The sequence below is a fragment of the Chroicocephalus ridibundus genome, chromosome 4 (assembly GCF_963924245.1).
Source record: "Chroicocephalus ridibundus chromosome 4, bChrRid1.1, whole genome shotgun sequence".
Taxonomy (NCBI): Eukaryota; Metazoa; Chordata; class Aves; order Charadriiformes; family Laridae; genus Chroicocephalus; species Chroicocephalus ridibundus.
In genome coordinates this window covers 8943253-8967792 of record NC_086287.1, presented here as the reverse complement: position 1 = coordinate 8967792, position 24540 = coordinate 8943253, and the positions used below count along the sequence as shown (strand labels likewise).

At 35.7% G+C, this 24540-nt stretch overlaps 1 protein-coding gene across 3 annotated transcripts in view; it reads right to left on the bottom strand.

The window, feature by feature from the left end:
• Positions 1 to 24540, bottom strand: part of ELP4 (elongator acetyltransferase complex subunit 4) — a 150821-nt gene that overhangs the window by 96655 nt on the left and 29626 nt on the right. For all 3 annotated transcript variants that reach the window (XM_063332931.1, XM_063332932.1, XM_063332933.1), the window contains exons 4-7: positions 22247 to 22378; positions 16525 to 16664; positions 6706 to 6790; positions 1030 to 1218 (exon numbers count right to left, since the gene is read on the bottom strand). In XM_063332931.1, the coding sequence (XP_063189001.1) occupies positions 1030 to 1218; positions 6706 to 6790; positions 16525 to 16664; positions 22247 to 22378 (546 nt within the window). The remainder of the gene's footprint in view (positions 1 to 1029; positions 1219 to 6705; positions 6791 to 16524; positions 16665 to 22246; positions 22379 to 24540) is intronic.

Below are 24540 nucleotides of genomic sequence, written 5' to 3'. Positions count from 1 at the left end.
AAGTAAGGAGATGGAGATTTGCACTGCAAAAGGAATATTCATACACTTTTGACTGCAATGGTGAAACTAGAAAATCAAGTTTCTTTCTTTACCTTCCAAGCAGTAAGTGCATCAAGTATCCAGACAGATAACATTTGCAGGTATTCTAACACCTTTAAAAATGCAATACATAAATGAGAGTCAGGCACTTAGCTAATATAGGATTTAATTTAAAGATAAACTCATCTACTATGAAAACACTTTGCATAATATGAGGCTTTATCCAGTGCTTTTTTACTATAATCAAATCAAATTAATATCTAAAATTATAGGTTCTCTGTTCATTGTGAATAGTAATTTTGCTTTTGTAAGTTACATTACCACTTGCAGAGGAAAAGACTATCTACATTTTTCCTTTTACTAAAAAAATGTATTTCCAAATTTAAATCCCTGTATACTTTCAGGAAAGGTGCTGTTGGCAGCTTCTGATTTTGCAGTTGGGAAAATTAGTCTTATACCATAACTGGTGTGTTCCTGGTCCCAATACAAGGGGATATTGGAATTAAAGAGTAGACCTGTATCTTTTAATTCCTGGCTTTAAAAACAAGATCACACATCATCATGAGTATGACAGATGAAGACAGTGGACTGAAATGTCTTGTACTGGAACTCTAAACAGCGTTCTGAAGGCAGTGGAAAAGTGCGTAGGCATATTGTAAAAAGAAATAAGTAAAAAAGATATTATTATCAGGATTCTTTTTGCTTTTTTTACAGTTTCTGAAACTTCAACAGTTTTTCAAAAAAGCATAAACCCACATACGGCATAACTGTACCTGAGATGGTTTTATGCTTAGGCCTTTGTAGATTCGGCAGAACGACTGTCCCACAAAAGTACAGAAACACGACAGTGAAGTTATGTTTTAACTTTGCCCTTTGAACAAAAAGAGCTTTCAAAATGTCCAAAATTGCATTTATTTTCTTACCATAAACTTTAAATTTTTGCTAAGTGATGTTTCAACTATGAAATATAGCAAAGACAAGCATTCCTACCTGGATAAGGTGAGCGGGCACTGTGATGATGCAGGCCGACAAAGATTTTCTGAGGAGGCCACGGAGAACGTACAGAAATTTTGTAAGGCTATGAATATCTTCAGGAGTATCATTGCTACAAATGTCATCACCCCACAACATGGAACCCAGACTCTGAATTCCTATCCGCAAAATAGTCTTTTGTTTTTTCTATTGAAACAAAAAAAGGGCCAGTGTTATTTTTTAGACATTAAGAGGAAAATGTCATGTAATGTACTTAAAAAATACGATTTATAGACTTCATATCCATAATAATTACAGTTTATGCAATCACAGCTTAATCTCAGGTGATCTCACAAAAATTATAAACGGAATGGCTTTTTTTTCACTGACTGGATATCGTGCTTTGTCAGATAGATAAGCAGAGAAATACTGAAAACTACTAATTTGCATTTTGTAAACAGCTAAATGTAAGTATGTTCTGACACAAAATCCAATAATGCTATTGTTTTTCATGTCCTTTCTCTCCTCCATCACTGCCTTAAAAAACACGCAAAAGAATCGTTTCTCCCAGCCGTAAACTGTCCTGCTGGAAGGGCCTGAGAGTAACCAAACACAACTTTTCCCTCCATTTTCAACTTTCCTCTGCGTTACTTTCATAACCTGACTATTCTGCCTGTTTGCTTCAGTTTCACTTTTTCTGCTACTTCTAAGTGACGAAGGTCAGTGGCCTACCTCACCAACGCATGGCCCTTTCCCTATTTTTGAAGTCTCTGTAAGTATCATTGACATTCCTGTCAACTCCTTCCAACTACTGAAGGAAGGTTTACCCACAGAGAAACAGAGTCTGATGGAGACATCAGCAGATTGTCTCTTAAGGACTACACCTTTCTGAAAGTCCTTGACATGAGTGTTTCTGGATCTGCTTTAGTTAGCTACTGGGTACTAGACTCTAAGCTGTTTTGACATTTAAAATCCTAAACGGCCTAGTGTTTTACCTACCTAAAGCCTGTTTGCTGCTGCCCTGTTAGTACAGTGGCAGAAGAGCATCCAAACGGAGGCAGTGGCTAAGATAAAGCCCCTTTTCTGAGGGGGCAGATTATGAAGCCGGAGTTGTAATTTGTTTATGCAAACTAAAATGTCATGCCTCATGATGACAAATCTCATTTCTGCTTATTTGATGTGACCTTTCCTGGTGATCTTTGAGAAGGATTTTAGGTATATTTGCTATCATCAGCTGGGCAAGAGACAATAAGCACCCTTGTTGAAAGACTTCCTGTACAAGGTGATCAAAGATACATTTCTGGAGTTCAGGGTTCATACTTAAAGGCCAGCTTTTTTATAGATATATATATGTATAAAATTTTAATATTTATATTTTATATATTTTTATATATATATACACACATATATAAAATACTAGTTTAGATAAATAAAAGCTTCCAGGTTCTTTTAATTGCAATGAAGTGCTTTGATAAACTGTAGATATTCATGTTCACGACCCTGAATTGGAGCTGGAATGAACAGGAACTATTAAGCACAAAACATTGCCCAGCTGCTCTGGAAATCCAGAGGAAAGGTTTTGACAAGACAAGAGGCTACTTTTATAAATACTTCCTTCTCCATATTGGGTAGACAGAGCCTCCATTGTGAAACACAGTTAGTACCACATGGCTCTGCATTTATCCAACTCTGATGGCTTACACAGTGAGCTGATCTGCCAATTCACTTACAACCCTTGTGAGAGCGATAAATATATATTTTTTTATATATATATATATAAGGCGGGTGTATATATATGGCGAACTCTTTAGCCTTGGGCTTTGCAGTCTTTTAGGCTTTACTTATGTAAAGTTAATTTTTTACACTACCTCACCAATATCTGGATAACAGCACAGGATAACACGACACAATCTGACTTCTCCGTATGGTATTTGTTAGGCTTGGAGTTCAGAGTTTTAAAAAGAATAGGAAAAATGGAAGGTAGTCTAATATCCTTTAGTGACTTCTAATCAGAGCAGATTCATGCATTTCTTGATGTGTGTTTAAGCAATAGTACAAAATCAGGCATTTAATAAAAGTATTTTACCCAGATAAAATGGATATTGATCATGCGGAGAAAGTTCTGGTATTTCAAAATTTCAGAACAAACAGCCATAAAACTTCCAGAAACTTTTGTAGTGAGAAAAATAGTTTTTCTTCTGAAGAACATCAGTAAAACCAGCACACAAACAGAGGAAAAACTGTATCAGAATATCCATTCTCTTATGGGATAAAGGATGATAGATGCTTGTTTCACAATATTAAATCATAAGAGCTGTAAAAGATAAAGCTATTTAAACACCAGATAGTATCAGATGTATTTATTTTGGCCAGTAACAGAATTTCTACCAGTATAATGCTGTCAGACCCACAAGGCCCTGACAAATGGCTCACTCCATAACTGAAATAGAAGAAAAGCATAACTCATACTCTACAACAACAAGCCTGCAGTAAAGAGGAGGATAACATTTTTTTAGATATACCACTGTATCTTTTATACTCTCATTAGTTTGGATTTTTTTTTACCCTTTTCAGATAATATTTGTAACAACAATTGCTTTGGCAGCAAGAATTCTGATTATGAAGACTTACAAACCACAATTCTAACCAAACAAAAAACCAATTTCCCCCAACTTTATTACCCTGAAAGTCACCCAACTTGAGCTTTAAAGTATAGCAAAACAATGTTAAGGAAATACAGTCGCCTAAGAAAGTTCTGTTGTCAAACATGAAGAAACCAAAACAATTCTGGAACAAAAAAGTGCTATTCCGCATGACTTAAAACCATGCTCAATTTATGAAGGATCCATACTTAATGAACAGCAGCAAAGAGTTACCAGGAGGTTTTAAAAAGGATGTAAAACTGATACTCACATTCCTAGGTTACAGACCCTGCATTTCCAAATAGCTCTGGCAAAGGTGTTCCAGTCAGTGTGAACAAACAGGTTATTGCTTTGTTTAACTTCAACCGAACTTTTCTGCAGCCTAATACCCCAAACAGGTATTACTGTCTTAAGGTCCACAAAGTCACGCAGGACAGTCAAAAAATATTAATCTGTGATGGCCAACAACGGATGGTCCAATGTTAATCAATCATATTAGATCCTAGAGATGCCGGACCATTTTATCACAGGTCTACTAAACCTCATGTTTAGTAACACCACTGACTCGTGTCAGAACTCTGTCAGCTGGGGTGAGTCACATTCTGCTCACTTTTCTCCAGACTCCTCTTCAAATACTGGTATTAAAAAAAGAGGAGCCAATAAAAAGGAGTAGTAAGTCTAAGTATCATTTGCATATTGATGTGAAAGTAGGCAAAAATATCTGGAAGCTTTACCACTCAGGTTAAACTTTTACTTTGAACCCAAACCCAACAAGCAACACACTTCTACACCTCCAGAGATTTTGGAAGGATTATTCTTCACAGTATGAAAAATGAAGCATTAATGGCACCAGCTTCTGTCATCCACAGACAGTGATTAATGGATCTACTTAAAGTCAGCAAGTAAATCTCTTGAAAGTACAATACCTCCCTGCTACATTTTGGCCCTTGCAGTTTTCTCCAAATTTCAGGAAAATCACTGCCAATAGGATCTCATCTAAAGGGGAAAGGAATATATATTTGGAGGGGAAGAGTATACATGCACAAAATTCTCTGAAGCTTTTATTATTATTATACACAGGAAAGGACAGAGGTGCAGAAGAATACAGCCTGGTCCTTACTCTACAATCTTCATTGCACTTCAAAAGTACTTCTGAAGTCTCAGTAAATAGAAGGGGATACAGAGCAGCAAAGAGGTGAATTTCTCATAGATTTGGAAGATAAAAAGATCCAATGCGTGATCTGGGCCATAACTACATTCAACTCCGGTGATATTTTTTAGGAGGAGCGTATTATATACTGCTTATAAATGTACAAAATTTGAGTGTACAAAGGAAGATGATGCATAGGGAAAAGAGGAATCTTAAAAGAAAGATACCGCTCCAGGAAATCATATGCATTATCTTTCTTGAAAGGGAAACAACTATGGAAGCGCTAATGGCTTTCTAGATGGATAAACTGGCTTGAAAAAGGATTCTTTTTCAAACTTTCAAAGCTTCACCTCAGAAATTTATATACACCATTTAGCAAACGTACTTTTAAAATTGCCTGAGTTGAAGTTCTGGTTTTGCTTTATTGACACCAATAAGACATTTTGAAACAACAAACCAGTACAGAAAATAACTCTCCGTGATGTTTAATTTTTTCCTTGCTCGCATGCAAAAAATCCAAAAATATTGTCTCTGACCAACCTTTATTTCCTTGTACATGTAAAAAAATAATTCAGGAATACACAAAGGTGCTACTTTCCCCATCAGACCTAGCTTGTAAGAAAAATAAGAAACACCAGCTTGATCTCTTCAGCAGGAGGTTGTTTGCTGGCTGAAGGTTGGCAGGGGGTTTGTTTCACTCGGCGCTGCTCCTTGCAGCCGGCAAGCTCTTGGGCTTCCACAGGACCTCTCACCGTGCGGGAGGAGCATCCCTGCGCACAGTGCCGTACAGTAGGATGACATGCCTGTTGCCATGGCTACCGCAGCGAGCAGGGAGAGGTGCCTGTCAGGGACCAGTTTACTTCTCCAGACTGGCACTGCCACCAAAGGGAAGGCAAGGTCGCCCGTAAATCTCAGCAGAGCCTGAACACTGAGCACAAATAACCGAAATTTACACACAAGTGTTCTACGCAGGTAACATTTCTAAAACGTACTGTTAGACACGAAAACATCCATTCCAACATTATCTTCCCTGCAAAAGGGGATTTTTACGATATTCTGCTAGTACCAGCACATACATAGTACTATATTCTTTGAAGTTCTCCAGCATCTATACTAATTAACTTCTACTGTAGTAACATTTTTATTGTATAACAATAATTACCTATCAAGTAAGCACCAATATATGTAATTTCTTATTTTATTTCCATCAACTCCAAAGGACTCATGTATTACTGAATATGACAAAGAATAACATATAGGGCAATGCTCAAATTAGTAAAGGGCTTTCAGCCTATGTTGTTAACCTTAAAATGTTTTTGATTACCCACACTATGATTTATGAAGAGTACAGAGATCTTTAGAAGTCCCGTAAGCTGTTTTGATTTGTAAAGTTGACATAGCATTTGTATTTCTTTACTTGTGTTTCAATGCTCGCTACATAAAGATGCACACCATTTAATTCATTAAAAAATTCACTCCACTCCAGTTAAAACAACATTGAAAAAATCTGAAAGTTTAAGATCAAGAGTTCAATCTCAAGAGTCTTGAACACATCATTGCTAAAGCAATAGTTTGAAAAAAATACTGTAGGGGAAAATGTGTTTTGCTTAATTACATTATATTCAGCAATCCATTTATTAGCTAATTGCACAGAATATGCATTTACTAGTGTTGGTTTACAGTTCTTTCTCGCATGGTGCGCATATCTGTAACCGGTAAAAACTCCAAATGCACATTAAAATATGAACCACACTCTCTGTTTACTCTGCTCGTTTACTTTAGTAATGCTTAGAAACAGCTTGTTCCTCGTTACTTTGTCCAAGACCTTCTTGCGCCACCCTTGAAAATTCAGAAAACAACATTAGTTACAGGATTATAGAAGAGTACGAGGGTCTTCAGTACCTGGGGATCTGAGCCGTCAAACCCTTCCTGGTAAATGATCCTCTGAATAGAGTGAAGCAGCCTTGCGTAAGCACTGTTCATATTACTGTTGGTAAGGAGAAATAGTTTAGTAACACATTTGAATGCTCTCCTATATGTCACTAACTGCTGTATTAAAAATAAATATAAACAGATGCAGCTTGCAGTCACATAGCAAAAAGTGTCATAGAAGAAAAAATCCAGACCTCTGAATAAAGTCGACATTATAAGAAGGTGTGATTGCTTCGTGTTAACTAGTTCAGTGCTCAGACATTTAGTGAAAGCTAAAATCTCTAGAGATTAAGATAACTTAATTATGTCAGGCTCACTAACATCTAGAAGATGAATGATTTAATGTATCAACCTAAAGTTGAAATCATTACAGCACAGTACTAATCTATAACTGATGAAGAGCTACGCAATTGTTATTCCACATATACGTAATCAATGCCCTGATGAACAACTGACTTTCTATTACTGAAAACTTTCATACACACAACTGCCTCAACAATCAAAACCAATAAACAATGAGAGAGACAACATTTTCACAATTCAAAAGTTAATGTAGTTTAATTATTTATTTTTATTTTTTTCTGATACCGCACCAGAGCATAACATACATTCTGCTTGCTACAGTTCCATATCCTACAAGTATTATTACTGCTTTATTTGCACGACAGCAGAATTCAGAGGTAGAATTTATTTTATGTATTAGTTAGAAAATATAACATAAAGTCTAAACAACAAAAAAAGAAGCAAAAAAGGCAAACCAGTCGCTAAAATGGGGTTAAGCAGACTTAAAGCCAAATGAAAGTTCGGCAAATCATCTCATCAAAGTCTTAGAAGGTTCAGTTCCTGCACACCCAAAGCACTTCAGATAACCATCCCAGCCATGCTCTCCAGTCCGCAGGCTAACACCTACAAAGGACAGGAAGTCCTAATCTTTACTTTAAAAAAGCAAGCCGGTTGTTCACTTCTAAAAGAGACATACTGTTTTCTTAAATCCCGTAGAGCATAACGGCTTGTGTGTCTGGATTTGATGTAGGTTCCTTGCTGCACTGAGAGTTGAAGCCCTTCTGTCTTTTCTAGCTTCAGTATTTCCTTCTAGTCTCACTAATTACCATCAAGAGTTGAGGATTCAAAACTTCTTGTGTACTTTTTGGGAAATATGACAGGTTATTCTGAAAATTTTACCTCTAAAAATATTCTTACTTGCTCCAATCATTTTAAACGTCTGGTCTGATAATAGCCCAGGTTGGAAAGGACTTTGAAAGATCACCTAGTCTAAACACTAAGTCAAACTATTCCTGTTACTTTAGTAAGAGCCAAAAATATTATCCAAATGTATTTTACTAATGAATACCTAAATAAACCCAAATAAACTTGCTTTCATGCTTTTGCACAGGAGAGAAGACAACTTTTCTGAGAGGCCCTTAAGAGTTGTAAGCACCTCTCTCTTATACCATTGCTTTAGCTCAGAATTCTACACTTCCTTCAAGAAAACAGTATCAACCCAAAACCAACCCCCCAAATGATACATTTAAGATACAAACACCTACAATCAAAAAAGTCATAGTCATAATAATTTCCAGTTTTGAAATACTTGGTGTTAGAAAACATTAAGAGAGAACCCTTCTCAGAAAGAAAGAAAAGGGAGAGTTTTCAAATTAAACTCCATTTATTTGTTCTCAGATTTAGTACCCTACAAAGCTACTGGTTAAACTGATGTACCTTAATAATTTAATACTCTCTATGAATTTCACAGCTGAAAATAACTGGCAATGTATAATCTCAACATGACATTTAACGTGTAAAGTCTGCCCTGCTATACAAAAAAGAGCATCTCAAACAGAAGAGAGAGTAAATTTTCGCTTACGGAGTCAATTACTTTCCTACCGTTTAGTTGCAAAAGGAATGGCTGTTAAATGTTAGACCTACACTGTCTTGCAGCAGTCCGTTTACAGGGTCAGCGGAGGGGAAGAGGGCTTTAGCCTCCATGCCAGCCAAAATGTCCTCTCCATGTCTTCACATGACGGCAACACACACACAACAGTGCTGGGATTTCTTCCCAGTTCTGCCAGAGCTGGAGGGAATCTGCAGCGCTTCACGATAACCAGAAGCGTTGTGTATCCGTTTGGATATTCCTTTATCCGTTTGGAAGAGATGGAAACTGCTGCTCATCGACACTAGGAAGGAGTTTGCAACTCTCTTGTAGCCATAGCCACATTACAGTAGGTGTAATACAGAAAGATGACTGTGGTCTTTGTCACCATAAAGCAGCATTTTCAATTTTGTCTATCTATCACTTATTTTGCTTATGAATATCACCATGCTATTTACAGGGAAGTCAGAGAGAAGATACTGCCATCACAATACTTGCCAATTCCTGAGTTGTTACTAAGTTGCTTTTAAAATTTAGTGGATAAAAGAATAAAATCGTAAAGCATTAGCAGAATTAAAGGGTTCCCAAATTAAAACAAACAATCCATCAGAAAAGGATCTGTAGCAAAGAAAGAATTAAAGCAAATAATGTAATGCACATAGATTTTTTTTTAAATGTAAAAATAGGTGCTCTTCTACTTCTGTCTAAAATATTAATAGTTTACTTGAATTTGAGCCATGCTATGTAAATAAGGGCACAAAAAATATTGTTGAAACACTATTTATAAAAACAAGTTGCATTACCCTTCTGGCAATGTTTGTCATAATATTTAAGGAAGGAAATAAGATATTTTTTATTTTCTAATTTCTAGTCTTTTTTTGCCTTTGTTACTAAACACCATTTAATTCTGATAATGAGTTTAAACAATACCTTCTTTACTCTTTTTTTTGTTTAGCAATTTAGTAATGGATAAAGCAGGAGCTGGCAAGAAGGTATCCCGGTTACAATGGAGCATCTGACTTCTCTGTTGATAGTTTCTAAGCAGTTAACAAAGGTTAGGTTATCAAGGGTATGACAAATAGCCTTATTATGTATAGGGAGACCCCATTAGGCAAGACAGTGAAATCTGTTTTATCTAAATTTATCGGTAAATCTAGACGCTAGATAATTTTTTTCTTTTTTCCAAAGCATATACATTCTTAAGGTAAAGCTTATGAGCATTACTGAAAAACTTCCCTTGATTATGAATTTTTCTCTTTTGGTAATTGCAACCAAACAACAAGGATAGAAGTACAGTAAAGGGGTAGAAAGTCAGCCTTTTCTGCGATGCCCTGAGTTACCACAGAGGATATTTCTGCCTTCCTGTTAGGTACCAGCTTTAGCAATGCAGCAAAAAGGACACCAGAATATCCTAGCAACAACCACTGGAAAACAGTTGCTGTCAGCTGCACAACCCCGTTAACCTGGTCCCAGCATTAGGGCCAGGACATAACTGCCCTTCCCTAACATAAAAAATAATGAGATAACAAAGAGAAGGTTTATGCCTTCTTTTGGCGCCAAACGCTCAGTCCCCTTTACTACGTCCTTTAGGAGAACTGACTTCCCAACCTGTTTTCAATTAATGTTTATAATGGGGCAATGAACTTCCACCCATCTTGAGTGATTATCCAAAAGGGGACGCTGTAACTGAATTCAGCCACCAGGTATCAGAACTAGAGAAAGGAGAGCAGACACAGTACTCCTCATCTCCCTCTGTCAAAGAACCGACAAACACACACGCGTGCAAAAACACAGGAAAGAAAAGAGACTGATCCAAACTTTAGGGTGAACAAATGATGTATATAACCTCCAAATCCGATCTTTAACTGCAAAGTAAAAGGCCAATCAACAACTTAGTTCTGTCATCAATCAAAGAATCTCCTTTCTTTGCAAGTCCATGAAGAAGCCAAATGCTTACGTGGATAGGAAAAGAGGGAGATACATATAGATAGACATGAGTTCTAAAAATGGCCAAGAGTCTGGCCCAGATAAAGCCTCTACATCTCTGATCCTGCAAGGGAAGCACTGTAATTATCTTGCAACAGACATTAGCTACAATTACAGAGACAGTTCACTCACTGAAGAGCAGTTTAAATAAAATAGGTTTCTTAATGTGATGCTAGAGAATTAGAAGCACCAAGATGATTTGGTCATTTTTACAAATACATGGTTCTTTACACCACAAAACATTATGATAAAGGACCTTGTTCAACAATAGATGCAGCATTGCTTTTCAAAGGATTGTAAAATGTATGTTCACTCTACTCACTGTTTCTGTTAGAAGAGTATAAGATGAACAGGAAAATGGGGTACATTACTTTTCTTTATATTTTCTGCTTTAACTGCATAATCTGTTCTTTGTCAGTACATCCCTGAGCGGTGAAAGAAAAAGAGAGCAAAGGATTGTTGTTCTTGTTTCTCAGCCCTTCTCAAAGAAAAGAAGGGTGGGGGGAGTGAACTGCTTCTAATCTCAAGGAGGAAAAATGAAACCTAAGGCCTCCAAAGCCTCTAATTGAAAAAAAAAAGGGAAAAGTAAGGCTGGTCAACAGGGTGAACTCTAGGTGCATCTAACAAGTTACAGGTTAAATATGTTCTTTGAGGAACATTAACTACATACAAAAGTAGCAGGTCTCTAGAAGGAAAACAAAAAAACCACCCAAAAAGGACAACACTTAGGGAACACCTCCCTTGCATCAGTACATATGATAATTCAATCAAAAAAGTGCAACAAAAGAATACACTGAGCTTCTAAAATCTTTCTTTACAATTAGTAGCTTGTCATTGCAGAACATATAGCTTCTGACCTCAACGTAGAATGTGTATGTTGCATCAGGTACACCTTCCACAATTTTCCATAATTTAAGGTGCCTCTTCAACGGCTGTAGTTATAGCACTATAACAATTTATTTCAGCCTGAACTTAACCCATGCTGTGCTCTGCTACATTACAAATATTTAGGATGGATCGTGCTACCTAAACTAATGCGGAAACATTTTGAGAAGAGGGAAAATTTTTTCTTTTTTTTCTTTTCTTTGCTAATTCCTAATTTTTTTGCGACTTCTTATACTATAAAGAGGTATCATCCATCAACAGTACCATTTACTTACAGAATATTATAGTTTCCACTTCCTCCTCAACCTCTGTATTAGTGACAAAAGCAAAACATGCTTAGATTTAAAAAAATAAACCACAAGAAACTAACACACCACTGATTTTGGTCTGCAATCCTACACGAGTAAAGAGGAAATTTCATTCAGAAATGTCTTTACTGATACATATCTTGCAAAGTATACCCTTTAAAAAGTCATGAAATCTTTCGCAAACACCCCATAATACATATCCTATTAATGCAAATTAATGTAAATTTCAATAACGAACTGCCCCCTTTCTTAAAAATGCTTCCTTATTTTTGAAGGATTTGTCAGCTTTCAGTGTTAACACATTTTCTATGCATTTTCTTTTGAGAAATCAAATTGAAAAAATCATATTTTTAGAGATTTTTCCAAATTTCAAGGCATTTTTGTAACTTTGTTTTTTAGTTCCTTCCAGGCTATCAGCACTTTTTTGAGGTACTGTCAGCCTAATAGATTACAGAGATTTTGCAGCGCTATATAGGTAATTCCCATTATGCAATCAGGTGTTTTTTTGGCTATGCATCTAAGATCATAGTCTGAGAACCTTATGTTTAAGAAATTTCGTTCTCTAAGTGAAGACATGCTAACCAGCCGTGTCCGTGCCCCTCATTCACTGTAACACAGAATAACAGAGGTTAGCTCAGGTTCGCAGTGGGACCTCCAGGCAACCAAAAATGAGGTCGAATACAAATTGTTGACTTCTATTGGAAGGGCTGGCTGTGACTATCATATTACTTTCTTTCAAATCTCTGTCTAGTTAATCAAAAGAAAAGAAATTTTTACTATTCTATGATACACTGAAGTTAGCTTTAGAAGCCAGAAGCATTATACTGATTTTCCAAGCAGTAATGCCAACAAAATAATATCCTTTCCCTCCCCCTTTTATAAATTTTCTTTAATGAAATCATCCTGACAGGATTGTGAGCTTCTTTTTGTTCCTTGAGAAAGTAATGCTTCCTTCAGAATTTCACCACAATATTTGTAAAAAATACAGCACAAGCCTGTTGGGTTTCTCTATGCTTCTGTAAAAGCATAAACATTTGGAGAGCAGTGAAATAATTGGTAACATTCATACTTACTATTGGATTTAATACACTGTGACTAATGTGTATTAAAGAATCACAGAAGATAGGGATGAAAAGGACCTCAAGAGGTCAGGTAGTCTATCTTCTTGCCCCAAGGCAAGATGAACTACATCTAAACCATCTCTGACAGATATTTACCTAACTTGTCCTTAGAAATTTTCAGTGATGGAGATTCTACAATACTCCCAATCTGTGTCTGCAAGGCAACTTCTTCTCGTGCTAATCCTTAGAAAAATATCTCCTTATTTCCAGCCTATATTTCTACCACTCCAGTTTACTGTAGCCCATTACTGCTTGTCCCACCTACAGCAGACAACAGAGTTACTACCCTCTGTATGGCAGTTTTTGATGTGCTTCAAGACTGCTTAGATTTGTCTGAGAACTTCAACTCTTCCATCACAGGCCATACATTCCAGTATGATGTATAACCACCTTCACAACCTTCTCTAACTGATCCAGAGCTGTCTTGAAGGATGGTATCAAAAACTGGACAGCCTTGTCCCTGAGCAGAACAAAGTACTTTGCACATCTTCCACGTTAAATTTCAGTTTATCACCTCCATGCTTTTTAAATTATGCTTTTTGGAAGCATTAATCACACAAAACTGTTAATGTATTTTATATTCAAGATACTTTATAACTCCATATCTTCTTCTGGAGACCTGCTACACTATTTTATTTGTTCAAGTAATTATTCCTACTAGTATGATATTCGGCATGTCTTCACTGAATTCCATGTAGTTTATTCCAGATGACCAACCTAAATCTTCTTGAATTCTAATCCTATTATCTAATCTGCATGAATTATTCCTTCCACTTTTTTCCAAATTTGACATTATGGCTGCAATCAAGAAACCCATTGCCCAGTGTATGTACCAAGCTATTGGTATTAGTACTAGGTTATTACCAGGCCTAATACTGGGATAAAGCCTAGTACCTCACTCAGGTTCAACCTTGACTTAATGACATCTTATTTAGAAGATAAGGATTTAACAATCAATATGGCAAAAAGAAAACTGCCAAACCAGTCTGTGTTCCTCTTTTGACATGATAACAGACTTTATCAATGGAGAATATCTCCTGTTTTATTTTAGAGCCTTTTTACTCTATCCCAGTTGAATACCCATAAGCAAACAAAGGAAACACAGACCGGGCGAAACTGACCTAGAAGTTTAAAAATAGATTACATTATTTTGTCTGGTATTTTTTGAAGCACTGATGTTATCCCATAGATCTCTTCATCTTCTCTCCTTAAAACAGGCATTGCTTTGGCCTTTTTGATTTTGTGGAACTTTGACAATCCTTTACGTTTTACCAATGAACTTCAGTAGGTCCCACCTTGAAAAAATTTATGTATTTTCTAACCTGGTCTTTCCTTATGTGAATTGGGTAGTCCAATTTGCTGATATTAACTGTGCTAGGTGCAGATCAATTTGGGGATCATGGTAATGCGAGAAGCAGCTTTTCTCCCCTTCCATCATTTTTTAAGAATTCCAGTTATACAACACTGATGAACAGAAATTGAAATTCTAATTCAGTTTATTTTTTAAATGTGCGTAAACATTGAATGACTGTAATTATGGGAAGCTTAAATCTTCCATTTCTGTACAGAGAAATAAGCTTCATTTCAGATGCTGTAATTCTTTCCACCTTGTCTTAACCTTGACTAGTGCAACCTTTTTAATACACAGAATCCAAGGCCAGTGTTGTTTGTGGTCAGCCAAGACAATAAAAAATTAGAAGACAAATGATCTACTGTAAATGAAGAGAGAGACCTACACACCTCTTCACAGTTCCCACAGATTTCTGTCTGAGTTTTCACTGTTCCCAACATGTTCTTTATTCCTCCCTGTCCCTCATCACATTGCGTTGTGGTCTAAGAAAAAGATGTTTAGAATGGTGGTTGTCTGTTACCTTGGTACCTGCCTTTACTCCCAACAACTCTTTCATTTCCTCAAGAAAGGCTTCTTGACAGAGACCCATGTTGTGCGTGCAGGGAGAAAAAAAGGAGATAAGCCTTCCAAGATCCATCTTTATTTGATCATATTCTTCACCTCATCACTCTGTGCTCTACTGATTTGCTAAGCAAATTAACTAAATCTAATCTTTCCGTTAGCTTAAAACTAGAAATAAGTATAGATTTCATATGGTAAGAATGATGAACTTCTATCAGGATACCACACAAGAAAATTATCAGTTAAGCAAGGCTTATAAAATCAAACGCATAAAAGTTAAAGCCCATTTCCTATACTATACATATGAGTTAATTTGATTTTAATGTAAAATGTACAAACACTTGACAGTCATACAGTTAGTGGAATTAAGCCCAAGAGTCATGAGGCATTCTAGTTAGCTAGATAAAAGACAGAAAGGGAATTAAATTGCTCAATAACAATATAAGCACTTGCAACAATCTGTCAGATACTCTTGTGTCTATCCTCTATAGCCCTCTATAGTAAAAAAAAATAAAAAAAAATAAATATACATAATATATAAATAAAGTTGGTTCAAATATTTACTACAGAAAGAATAAAATTTAAATTCTCTGCTTTCTCCTGTAAGCGTGGGTGGTGGTGCTCTTTTTTTTACCACCTCGAAGAATTTACTTTACAAACCAGTGACATTTGATCATGTAACACAGAAACAAATTACACAGGCTTTTGCTTTTCTACAGCTCTAGGAAAGGCGCTTCATTCTGTGCTTCTTTCATAAATCTCAGTTTTCATATGTGAGTGTACTGTAATGAAAATCAATCACAATAAAGCATACCGTACTACTACTTCCAGGAGTTGGGCCTATACACTGGGATCTGTAAAACTAGGTATTATATACATTAAGTGAGTGGACTGAACAAAGAGATTGCTCGCCCTTATTTGATGTTTGACTTGACTTGAAATGTCTCCAAGAAAGATACAATGGACATGTGTGCTACAGGCTAATATGAGTCTTTGTTACTGTCACTCATTTTCTCTTGGTCTTAATTCCTAACTGATAGACATAAACTATAATAAGTTATTCATTCAGAGAAGAGTTTATGATTTCATCTGGAATTAGGGGTGTTGTGTAAGACATAATTAGTGATTGTAATTCTATTCACAGTATTTTGTATTTTCCTTAGGTGAAGCTGTAGGATGTAAGAAGTAAAAGTCACATAGTAAACTAATCTGATAGAGCATTCTAAGCTATGTAGGTCAAGGCTGGCCTGTCTTCTTAGCCTGAAAAAACTGCATGGATATCTCCCTAAGACTGATAGCCACCTGACACACACATCTCCGAAAGCTGATGGGGCATGGTGCTAAGGGAGTAGTTCACAGACAGATAGTAACAGGTTTCCCCAGTCCCCACGCTCAGCTGTCAGTAGGGTTGGAGTGAACATGCAGCTGCGTCCTAGGCTGTCCTAGTAATGTCTGCCTTAATTGTCCCTGCCAACTTGCTTCCTCCCACAGCTGAGGAGTCAGTATACCGAGCTGTCTCTGTGCCACAGCAGCTTTGCTGCCAGTCATGGCATGTAGCACTGACACGAGAACCACAGCTGAACTGCTTGTGAGCCATGAGTGGCTACAAGATTTTTCACAGCAAGGGTAGATGCAAAAATATCCTTTACTGCTAATACGCAGACAAAATTTAAACACACAACAGAAGCATGTGGTATTACAACTTACCATGTTTTCATTTTAGGCTGTGAAGACAATTCTTCAGGAAGGTAAAAACTATGCCATTTTGTGGACTGAGACAGTTCTGGCGACATTGTTTTAGAAACATCATAATAATGGCCAAACTTTGTAGATGTTGTTGGGCTGGCCTGTGGGAACAGCAATACTGATTACAATAACCTATTAAATTACCACCTATCAAAAGAAAATAATTGACTAGCAATACACTTGAAAGAAACCCCTGGTTTTTTTTCCTATTCAGCGTAAGTGTAAGCTTCAAGTAGAACAACATTATAATATTTACTGCTAAGTTTCGGTTCCCCTATTGACATTCTATAATGCAAATTTTTCATACAGGATTCAACCCTTACTGTTCCAAATTGCATCACCAGAATGCAGTCAGATACTTAAAAGGTATTTTTGCACATTCTAGACATATGATCACAAATTTCAAAAGGCCAGATATATGAAATGTGGAGACCATGATGTATTCCACCTATCTGATTTTTCAGTATCTGGGAATTATATGGTGCTACAGAAATGTTTTCGGTTGACTTTGAAAATGTTTCACTTTGTTTATTTACAATTGGTAAGAAAAAATACCACTGCATCTTCATATATCTGATTTTAACTGAAAATTGTAAAAAAGAGGAAATAGTTAAAAAGTACTTTTAATTTCTTGAATTTTGAATAAGTAGCAGGTTGAGCATTACACAGATATCATACGCAATAACCATGGTTTACTACAATAAAGACACTTTTTTATCAGCTCTCAATTTTGCCTATATAAAACATCACAAACCTCCCACATTTAATATATACTATAGCAGGAATTACACATTTTGAATACATTTTGCTAGTAAATAAACAGAGGAAATGACTGTGTATTTCTGTTTCACATTAATGGAGTTCAGCATGCAACCTGCAACATTATTTGAATTACACATATTAATGTTAAAAAAAATCCCTAGATTGTTACAATGTGCAATATTCAAGTATGTAGTAGCTGTTTGCTACAGTAATTGAACAGTTTTTGCTCTTCATGTAACAATCCATTTTCTTCATGATTTCTGCCCTTCCCATTAAAAAAAAAAAAGCTATCCTGGAAAACAATCAAGCAGAGTAAACCTCAGAAGCAAGTTACTTTCTTCCAAGGAAGGAAAACACTTGGCACAGATCTAAAGATATAGAATATTTTTTAATGTACACACTGTAAAGGAGTAACAGATTACCAAATCAATATTAAAATTGATTTCTAGGCTATGGCACAAACACCACCGTGCTCCTGATCAGATTATCTCTCCTAACTGTTCTAACTCTTTTGAGGAAAAAGAAAGGTCATTTAGAATAACCAAATAAGTTTTGTAATCAATCAAACCCACAGTATTTCTAACTGTTAAGACACCTGGACTGAGAAAGGCACTGGATCCTAGACCAGGATCCAGGAGCATGCAAAAATATTTTAAAGTCATTTTTCTGTCTCCCAACTCCAAGATTTACTGCTAAACTGAATCCCCCATAAGAGCCAAGAGCCACCTCACATATTAAATGATACAGCATTAAAATAAAATGAAATATCTCAACAGTTGTGAAAGAGAACAGGTGAGACAGAAAAGTTAAGAGTTGAAAGTGAGAGATGTTGAAGACAAATTCACACTGCAGAATGGAATGTCTTTTAAAGGTCGTTCTGAAGAGAAGTTTGGATAGGCAAATAAAATGAAATGCTATTTTGTCTGTACTCAAAAGTATGGAAAAGTGACCAGAAATACCCCCAATAATTTCAAAACTTTCTCAGTACATTCTGTAACAACTTAGAACATTCTATAAGTGGATTTTTCTTTTGAGCTGACCAATATATACATTTTATCCGCTAGCTGAAAGTTGAGCAGGGCTGTATGCGTATGCAACGAAAACTTTTTGGAACAACTTCTGCTCCAATTTCAACATCTGTTATGCTTGCTATATACAGGAATGACAATAGGTATACTGAATTATTACAATAATGGGATCCAAATAATTTTTTGCGTGTCAAGCAACAAATTATTTAGTTCCAACTCCAATTATTACAGAAAGCTTGTGGTTTTCACAAACCTTGGTCTTGCTAATCAAATAAGTACTATAACAGTAAAAGGAAAGAACAGAGACTTGCCAGACATGGCCCTGTATTTACAGCTAGCTTTCTGAAAGCAATCATGCTCTGTATTTCCACAATTTTATTTCATGCTTCAGCTTACCAAAAATACATTAAACAGTTAAGATTAATTAGCATAATTTGGTTTAGAGTAAATATTCTGAAAAGATTTGATTAATGGATGTTAGGCCTGGTGAGTTATCAGAGAATATAAATAGTAACAATAATATAATATCTTTCCTACACAAACAATAGAATAATCAAACTAACCACAAACTTTTCCTTAAAACAATTAGTTTTTAATCAAAAAACCCACAAAATTTCTCATGTATATCTAGTCATAAGAAGCAGATCAGTTTTATTAAAAAAAAGATAGAAAAACACTTTCTCTAAGTCAGTGTTCCAATTTATTTATCAGCACCCAATTTTTAAAGAAGGAAGTCCAACAAAGCATAACAACCTATCAAAATCTAAATGTTTTTAATGTAAAAATGTAACTTTATTTAAAACAAGGATTCTGAAAGCAATTTAAACAGGGGCTGTTCTTTGGCCTATAATCTATTCTTTATCCGGATTACAGATCAGAATGTTTTTACTGCAGTCTCTGCCAGAGCTCATCTTTTTATTGTGTACTTCCAAGCCCCCTTAATGTTTTAGAAAGGCCTTGACTAACTGAACTTTGATCTGATGTCTTCATTGAGAAAAGCTCCAGGTTGCCCATTTCAGATGCAAATCCTTACTGAGGCCCAATAGAGTTTAGTAAAGACAGCAAAAAAGAATAAACAAGAAGTTTCCAGGATCCTCTTTGAGAATCCTGAGGCACATTGGTGTCCTTAATCCACCCTGCTGCATGGATTAAGGTAGGTGATAACCTCTCTTGATTCAAAAGAATAAGCACAGTGCCTACAAACTGGGTGGAGACTAGGATTTGGCTATAATAAAACACCATGCAATAAAAGCTCGGTCTATGTCAGAAGCCCATGAATAGGCCTCAATGTACTGCATTCCCAGGCTTAGCAGGGAAGCTTGCAAAAAGCCTACCTGAATCAAGTAAGCATGAATAATCTGCCTTAGCAGAACGACCATGGAGAGTGCGAAGCAGAGACTTTCCATTCCTCTTAAGTTTGATCTGATAAATTTATTAGTGGACTGGAGGCTCAAGCCTGTTCTTTCCTGGCTTCCTGTTTTGCACAAGGAGAAATACACTAAATTGTCAGCGAGCAGAGCGTGCTTTTATGCTACCGTCTGCTGTTAATGTTTCTAATTGCAATACTAATGTGCTAGAAATCTCAGATTTAGGATGAATCAAGGCAGAAAATTGATTTCATGCTGTGACAGTTTATATATTGCCCCAAGAACATAAGCAGTTCATTCAAAAAAAAAAAAAAAACCTCACCAAAAAACCCCACCCCGTCTTGCATTGCTATCCATATACTCAAAAGTTTAAATGAAATTAACCTCTGATACAGATGAAAGTAACAAACTGGCAAAGGCACATCAAGCACAACACGACCTGTTGCTCTGACAGAGTTCTTACAAATCTTCTGTCTTTTTCTGCTGTACAAGGTATATATGTAAAGAGAAACTGTGATAGTTACGAAAAGCACTAACATAAATACCATGTGTAAGAAAAAAACCGAGTTACCTAGCTAGTCTGTATGAGGTCTAATAAACGGGAAGGGAATATCTGAGCTATTAACGAAAATCTCTTTTACTACTTGGAAATAAAACCTAAATGAGGCATCAAAAATACCACAAAGACAGCCTTTATTCAGCAATCTCACTTCATGTAAGGCCAGATATTGGATGGAAAAGTTTCCTGCTAACATGTTCTAGTTAAAAGCAAAGCTATTTTCTCTCCTTCATACTTGAAACTATTTGACAGCAGTTTTTGAAAATGCACTAGTTTATTAGTTCAATCAGTTTGGAAAATGTGCTTTGAAATTTTATTCAACGCTATTTTTTTTCTGGGAAACGAAAATTTAAAGAATAAATCCCAACCAAAATCATTAATTACGTGATAGCACTAAGTGTAATGAAAATCCGGGGTACTTGCAAGGCAACATCAGATTTTTTCCTCAATGAAGTATATTCACCAATCAAATTAATTTAGCACAGCACCAAAATTTATGATAACTGCAGTATAAAATACGAAAAATATCAATTTCAAACCTATTTTTCACTAATTAGAATACCCTGAAGAATTTTAGGTATAGACAGTTTAAGAATTGGACTTCTATTTGCAAGTTTTAATTTTTTAAATAAAATTAACATATACATAAAAATATTGTACCTCAACTATTCAGGATGATCAGCATCCAATTCAGAAATCAACAACTACAACAACAGAAACACCCCACAAAAGATTGACCATTTTATTTTATCTTGCATAACCAAATTTCAATAATCGATGACAAGTAAAGTATGTATTGGAGAGAAATATTATATTAGTGGATGAAGTGATTACTTCTATGAAGTTACAGGGGATGAGTGCACACCGAAATGCATTATTTATACGTTTTTCTATTTTGTTAGAACATCAGTGCAACATTTGGTAACGACACACAATTGTTTCCATATCAATGTACAAGGAATTCTGCTAGATTTTAAAACAGACAAATTATTTTGGGGATGGTTCAGAGTGGCACAAGCAAGCTCCACCATAATAAAATTGATGAGATTGTATGATTACCCTGGAGGCTGTTTGATTTGGCATGTCACCATATATAAGTCTTTTCTGACACAACTATATAGCCATGTCTGTGCAATTTCACAGAAAACCAAACATGCCAAGCCTTGTAAGATCATTTTGTCACATTCCAATTATGTTTTTTAAGAATACAACTGAACTTACTGGGCAGTTATGACTACCTCTAAACCAGAATTTACAAATGTAGGCTAAAATGTATAGAGAACACAAGACTTTTTTTGTTCTGGATAGTAAATAATGCTGTAATTTTATTAAAGGTTGACTGTGCCATTGGATTAAGTAAGAAAGTCACCAGCCACATGAGATACATTATTCACAAAACACTAACAACTGTAAACTCTGAAAGACTGACCACTGGGCTTGTTTCTTATACTCTTCCTGCACAGTGATTAGTTTCTAGTGACAGTGAAGCCGATATAATCTCAAGTGCTTACTTTAGTTGTTATGCACATGGATAAGCAGGTCAAGAGCTTGCTTCCACACAGTACTTTCACTACAGAGATCTAGTAAGTACCATTGATTAAACCTACTTAAGTAATTTGTGTACAACTAAATTTGGGCAAAGTCTGTAAGTGACCAAATTATTCAAACTTTCATAAAAAGATGTCTCAATGTAAAAATACTGCTTGAAAAATCCCATGGTACTTTAATTTAATGGTTTTTACTTTTAAATTATTATGGTCTGTATTAAGTGTTACAGTTCCTGCAAACTCTCAAATTCCCTTTCTCTCTGTATCTCTAGTAAGCAAAAATATAGTGGTTTATGATAATTTAGCCTTAGGAGGCAATCCTGTAATACTGTGGATTAGCAATTCTGTGGTCTAGATTCTACAGAAAAGCACAGATTCATTTTGACTGCAAACAGAAAAAAAGTATGAAATACTGATTACCTCAATTTTTGGTAAATTTTGGTAGCGCCAGGCTATTTTCATAGAATCCTGAAAATCTTCAGACTTAACAGCTGTTGCTTCTTCTCCCAATTCATTTCTGTGGGTATCATCAAGCAAAGGGGCTGGAAGTTCCTACAGGCAGACAGCGAAAGAATGTCAGTCACCTACAGCAGAAATGGCAGTTCAGATTTGTATCCCCTCCAAAAAAAAGTTAGCCAATACAGTTATCTTAATATAATGGACAGTTGTAAAACCTGTAACAAAACTTAATTAAAACAAGTGATCTGAAAGACTGGCTCCTACTAATACTGAGCATGAAAAAAATCCACGTCATTATTATAAGGAAAATAAACTATAGAAACATAGGAGAATGCAGAATGGAAATATCATATTGTCTACCATACTTTACACAAACAACACACTTTGACCAGCATTCATATTCATTTAAAAAAAAATATAAATCTTCCTTTAAAGGTTGATCTCCTAACTATTCTATTTCTGAGAATAGGTAAATTCCCTACATAGTAAATTTAAACCCATTTGACAGTAAGATCACTTTTCTTTGTTAGCTTCTGTAAATCTTTTAAAAGTATTCAACAGACCACAACAGCCTACAGACACAGGCTGAAAACAACTGCAACAGGATGGTGTGAATTTTCTCTTCTGCTAACCATTAGGCGCAATATCTACTAAAGACAGATACCTCATGAACACAAAAAAGGGAGCAAAAGGAAGGGGCAAACGTCTAATCCTAGGATTTTTATAAATCTCTAATGCAAAGATTCTAGCTTAAAAAAAACGAGCATTGCACACAGGTGGATTTAATTGTTCTAGGAAGACAGAACTGCAGCTTTGACTTAGATCTAAAGTGGGAACAATGTTTTGTTACAGACTTTCTGCTTTCTACACTTGTTGCATTGTTGAAAAAGTAAAGAGTACTGGGTGGCTATCAAGCACAGCGTTCAGAATTTATGCAACGGGCTTCTACACCTACCAGAGGAATGAAGTGCAACCAAGTTTTCTGACCCAACTTTAGCACCCACCTCTGCAAGCTGGAGGGCACAGGAACTCCTCATCTGCTTAAAATAGATCAAGACTTATTTGAAAACTAAGTTTTCATTAAGCAAAGACTCTTGAGAGAGAACCGAGATGTGGTCTCAAGGGTTAAAAATATATAAAGCTAGCCAGTGTCTCTGTTACAAGGTATCAGGCGTGAAGACATAAGAAAAACAAATTTGAAAATTTTAGAAGAAGAATCTTGATCAAAGAACGGGCTAGACATGAAACACTGGACATACACAGAGTTCACACTGACCATAAACACCTAAACGACTTTCACAGCGTACCTAGGCAGACATGGAACAGACAGACACACGCAGAAAGAAGACAATGAAAATTTAAATGAATTCATTTTGGATTTAGTGTTATGCTAATTCAGGATTAAAGGATACAGGAGAGAAAACCTATACATAGTTCAATATGTAATCTTGTGAACAACATGTCTTAATTTTGTTTCTTTAGTGTAAATTAACATAACATTTAAAATTATTGACAGATTTGAGAACAAACGTTTCTAATCTCAGGACAGTTGTTTCTGTCTCTCTCTCAGTGGTTAGTCAGAAAACCCTCTGAGATAATAGGTAATGGAAGCTATGAAAACTTTTATGTAGTTACTTCAATAAAGTTGCAGAAATAGAAGAACTGTACCTGTCTGTTTCAGTAGCTAAGCAGAAGATGCAAGCCACACATTTGAGTGAATAATTTTATTTTATTTACTTTCTTTGTGCAAATGAACTGCAAAAGCCTGGTAAAGGCTCTTCATGAGAATGGTTATGTACAGAGTTAAATTTTCAAATTTCTTACAGCTTGTTTAAAAGATACACTTGTATACAATAAACTTATATTGCTATGGTTGTGAAAATTAAGCTTTATGGGTAGGAAAGCTACACAAAAATTATAATTTTAGGTTAGTATTCATAGCTTTCACTAAATTTATAGACTTCTAACAGATGTTTCAGTAAAAAAAAAGAAATTTACTTTTGACAAAGTTTCCTTATGTCTACCCTGAAAGAAAGCAGGAAAACTTTCAAACCAAAGACAAAGATTTCTGACAGATAGGAGCAAATGAAAACAGAACACTCTAATGAAAGGATCTAAGAAAGTATAAATCCAAACATGAGCTGACAAGCACGCCAATGCATTTCACATATATGCAGATACAAATTATTTGCATTTACTTCTTACAAATTTGCATTATACAAAGGATTTTTCTAAAATAGCCGGAAGATGTTATT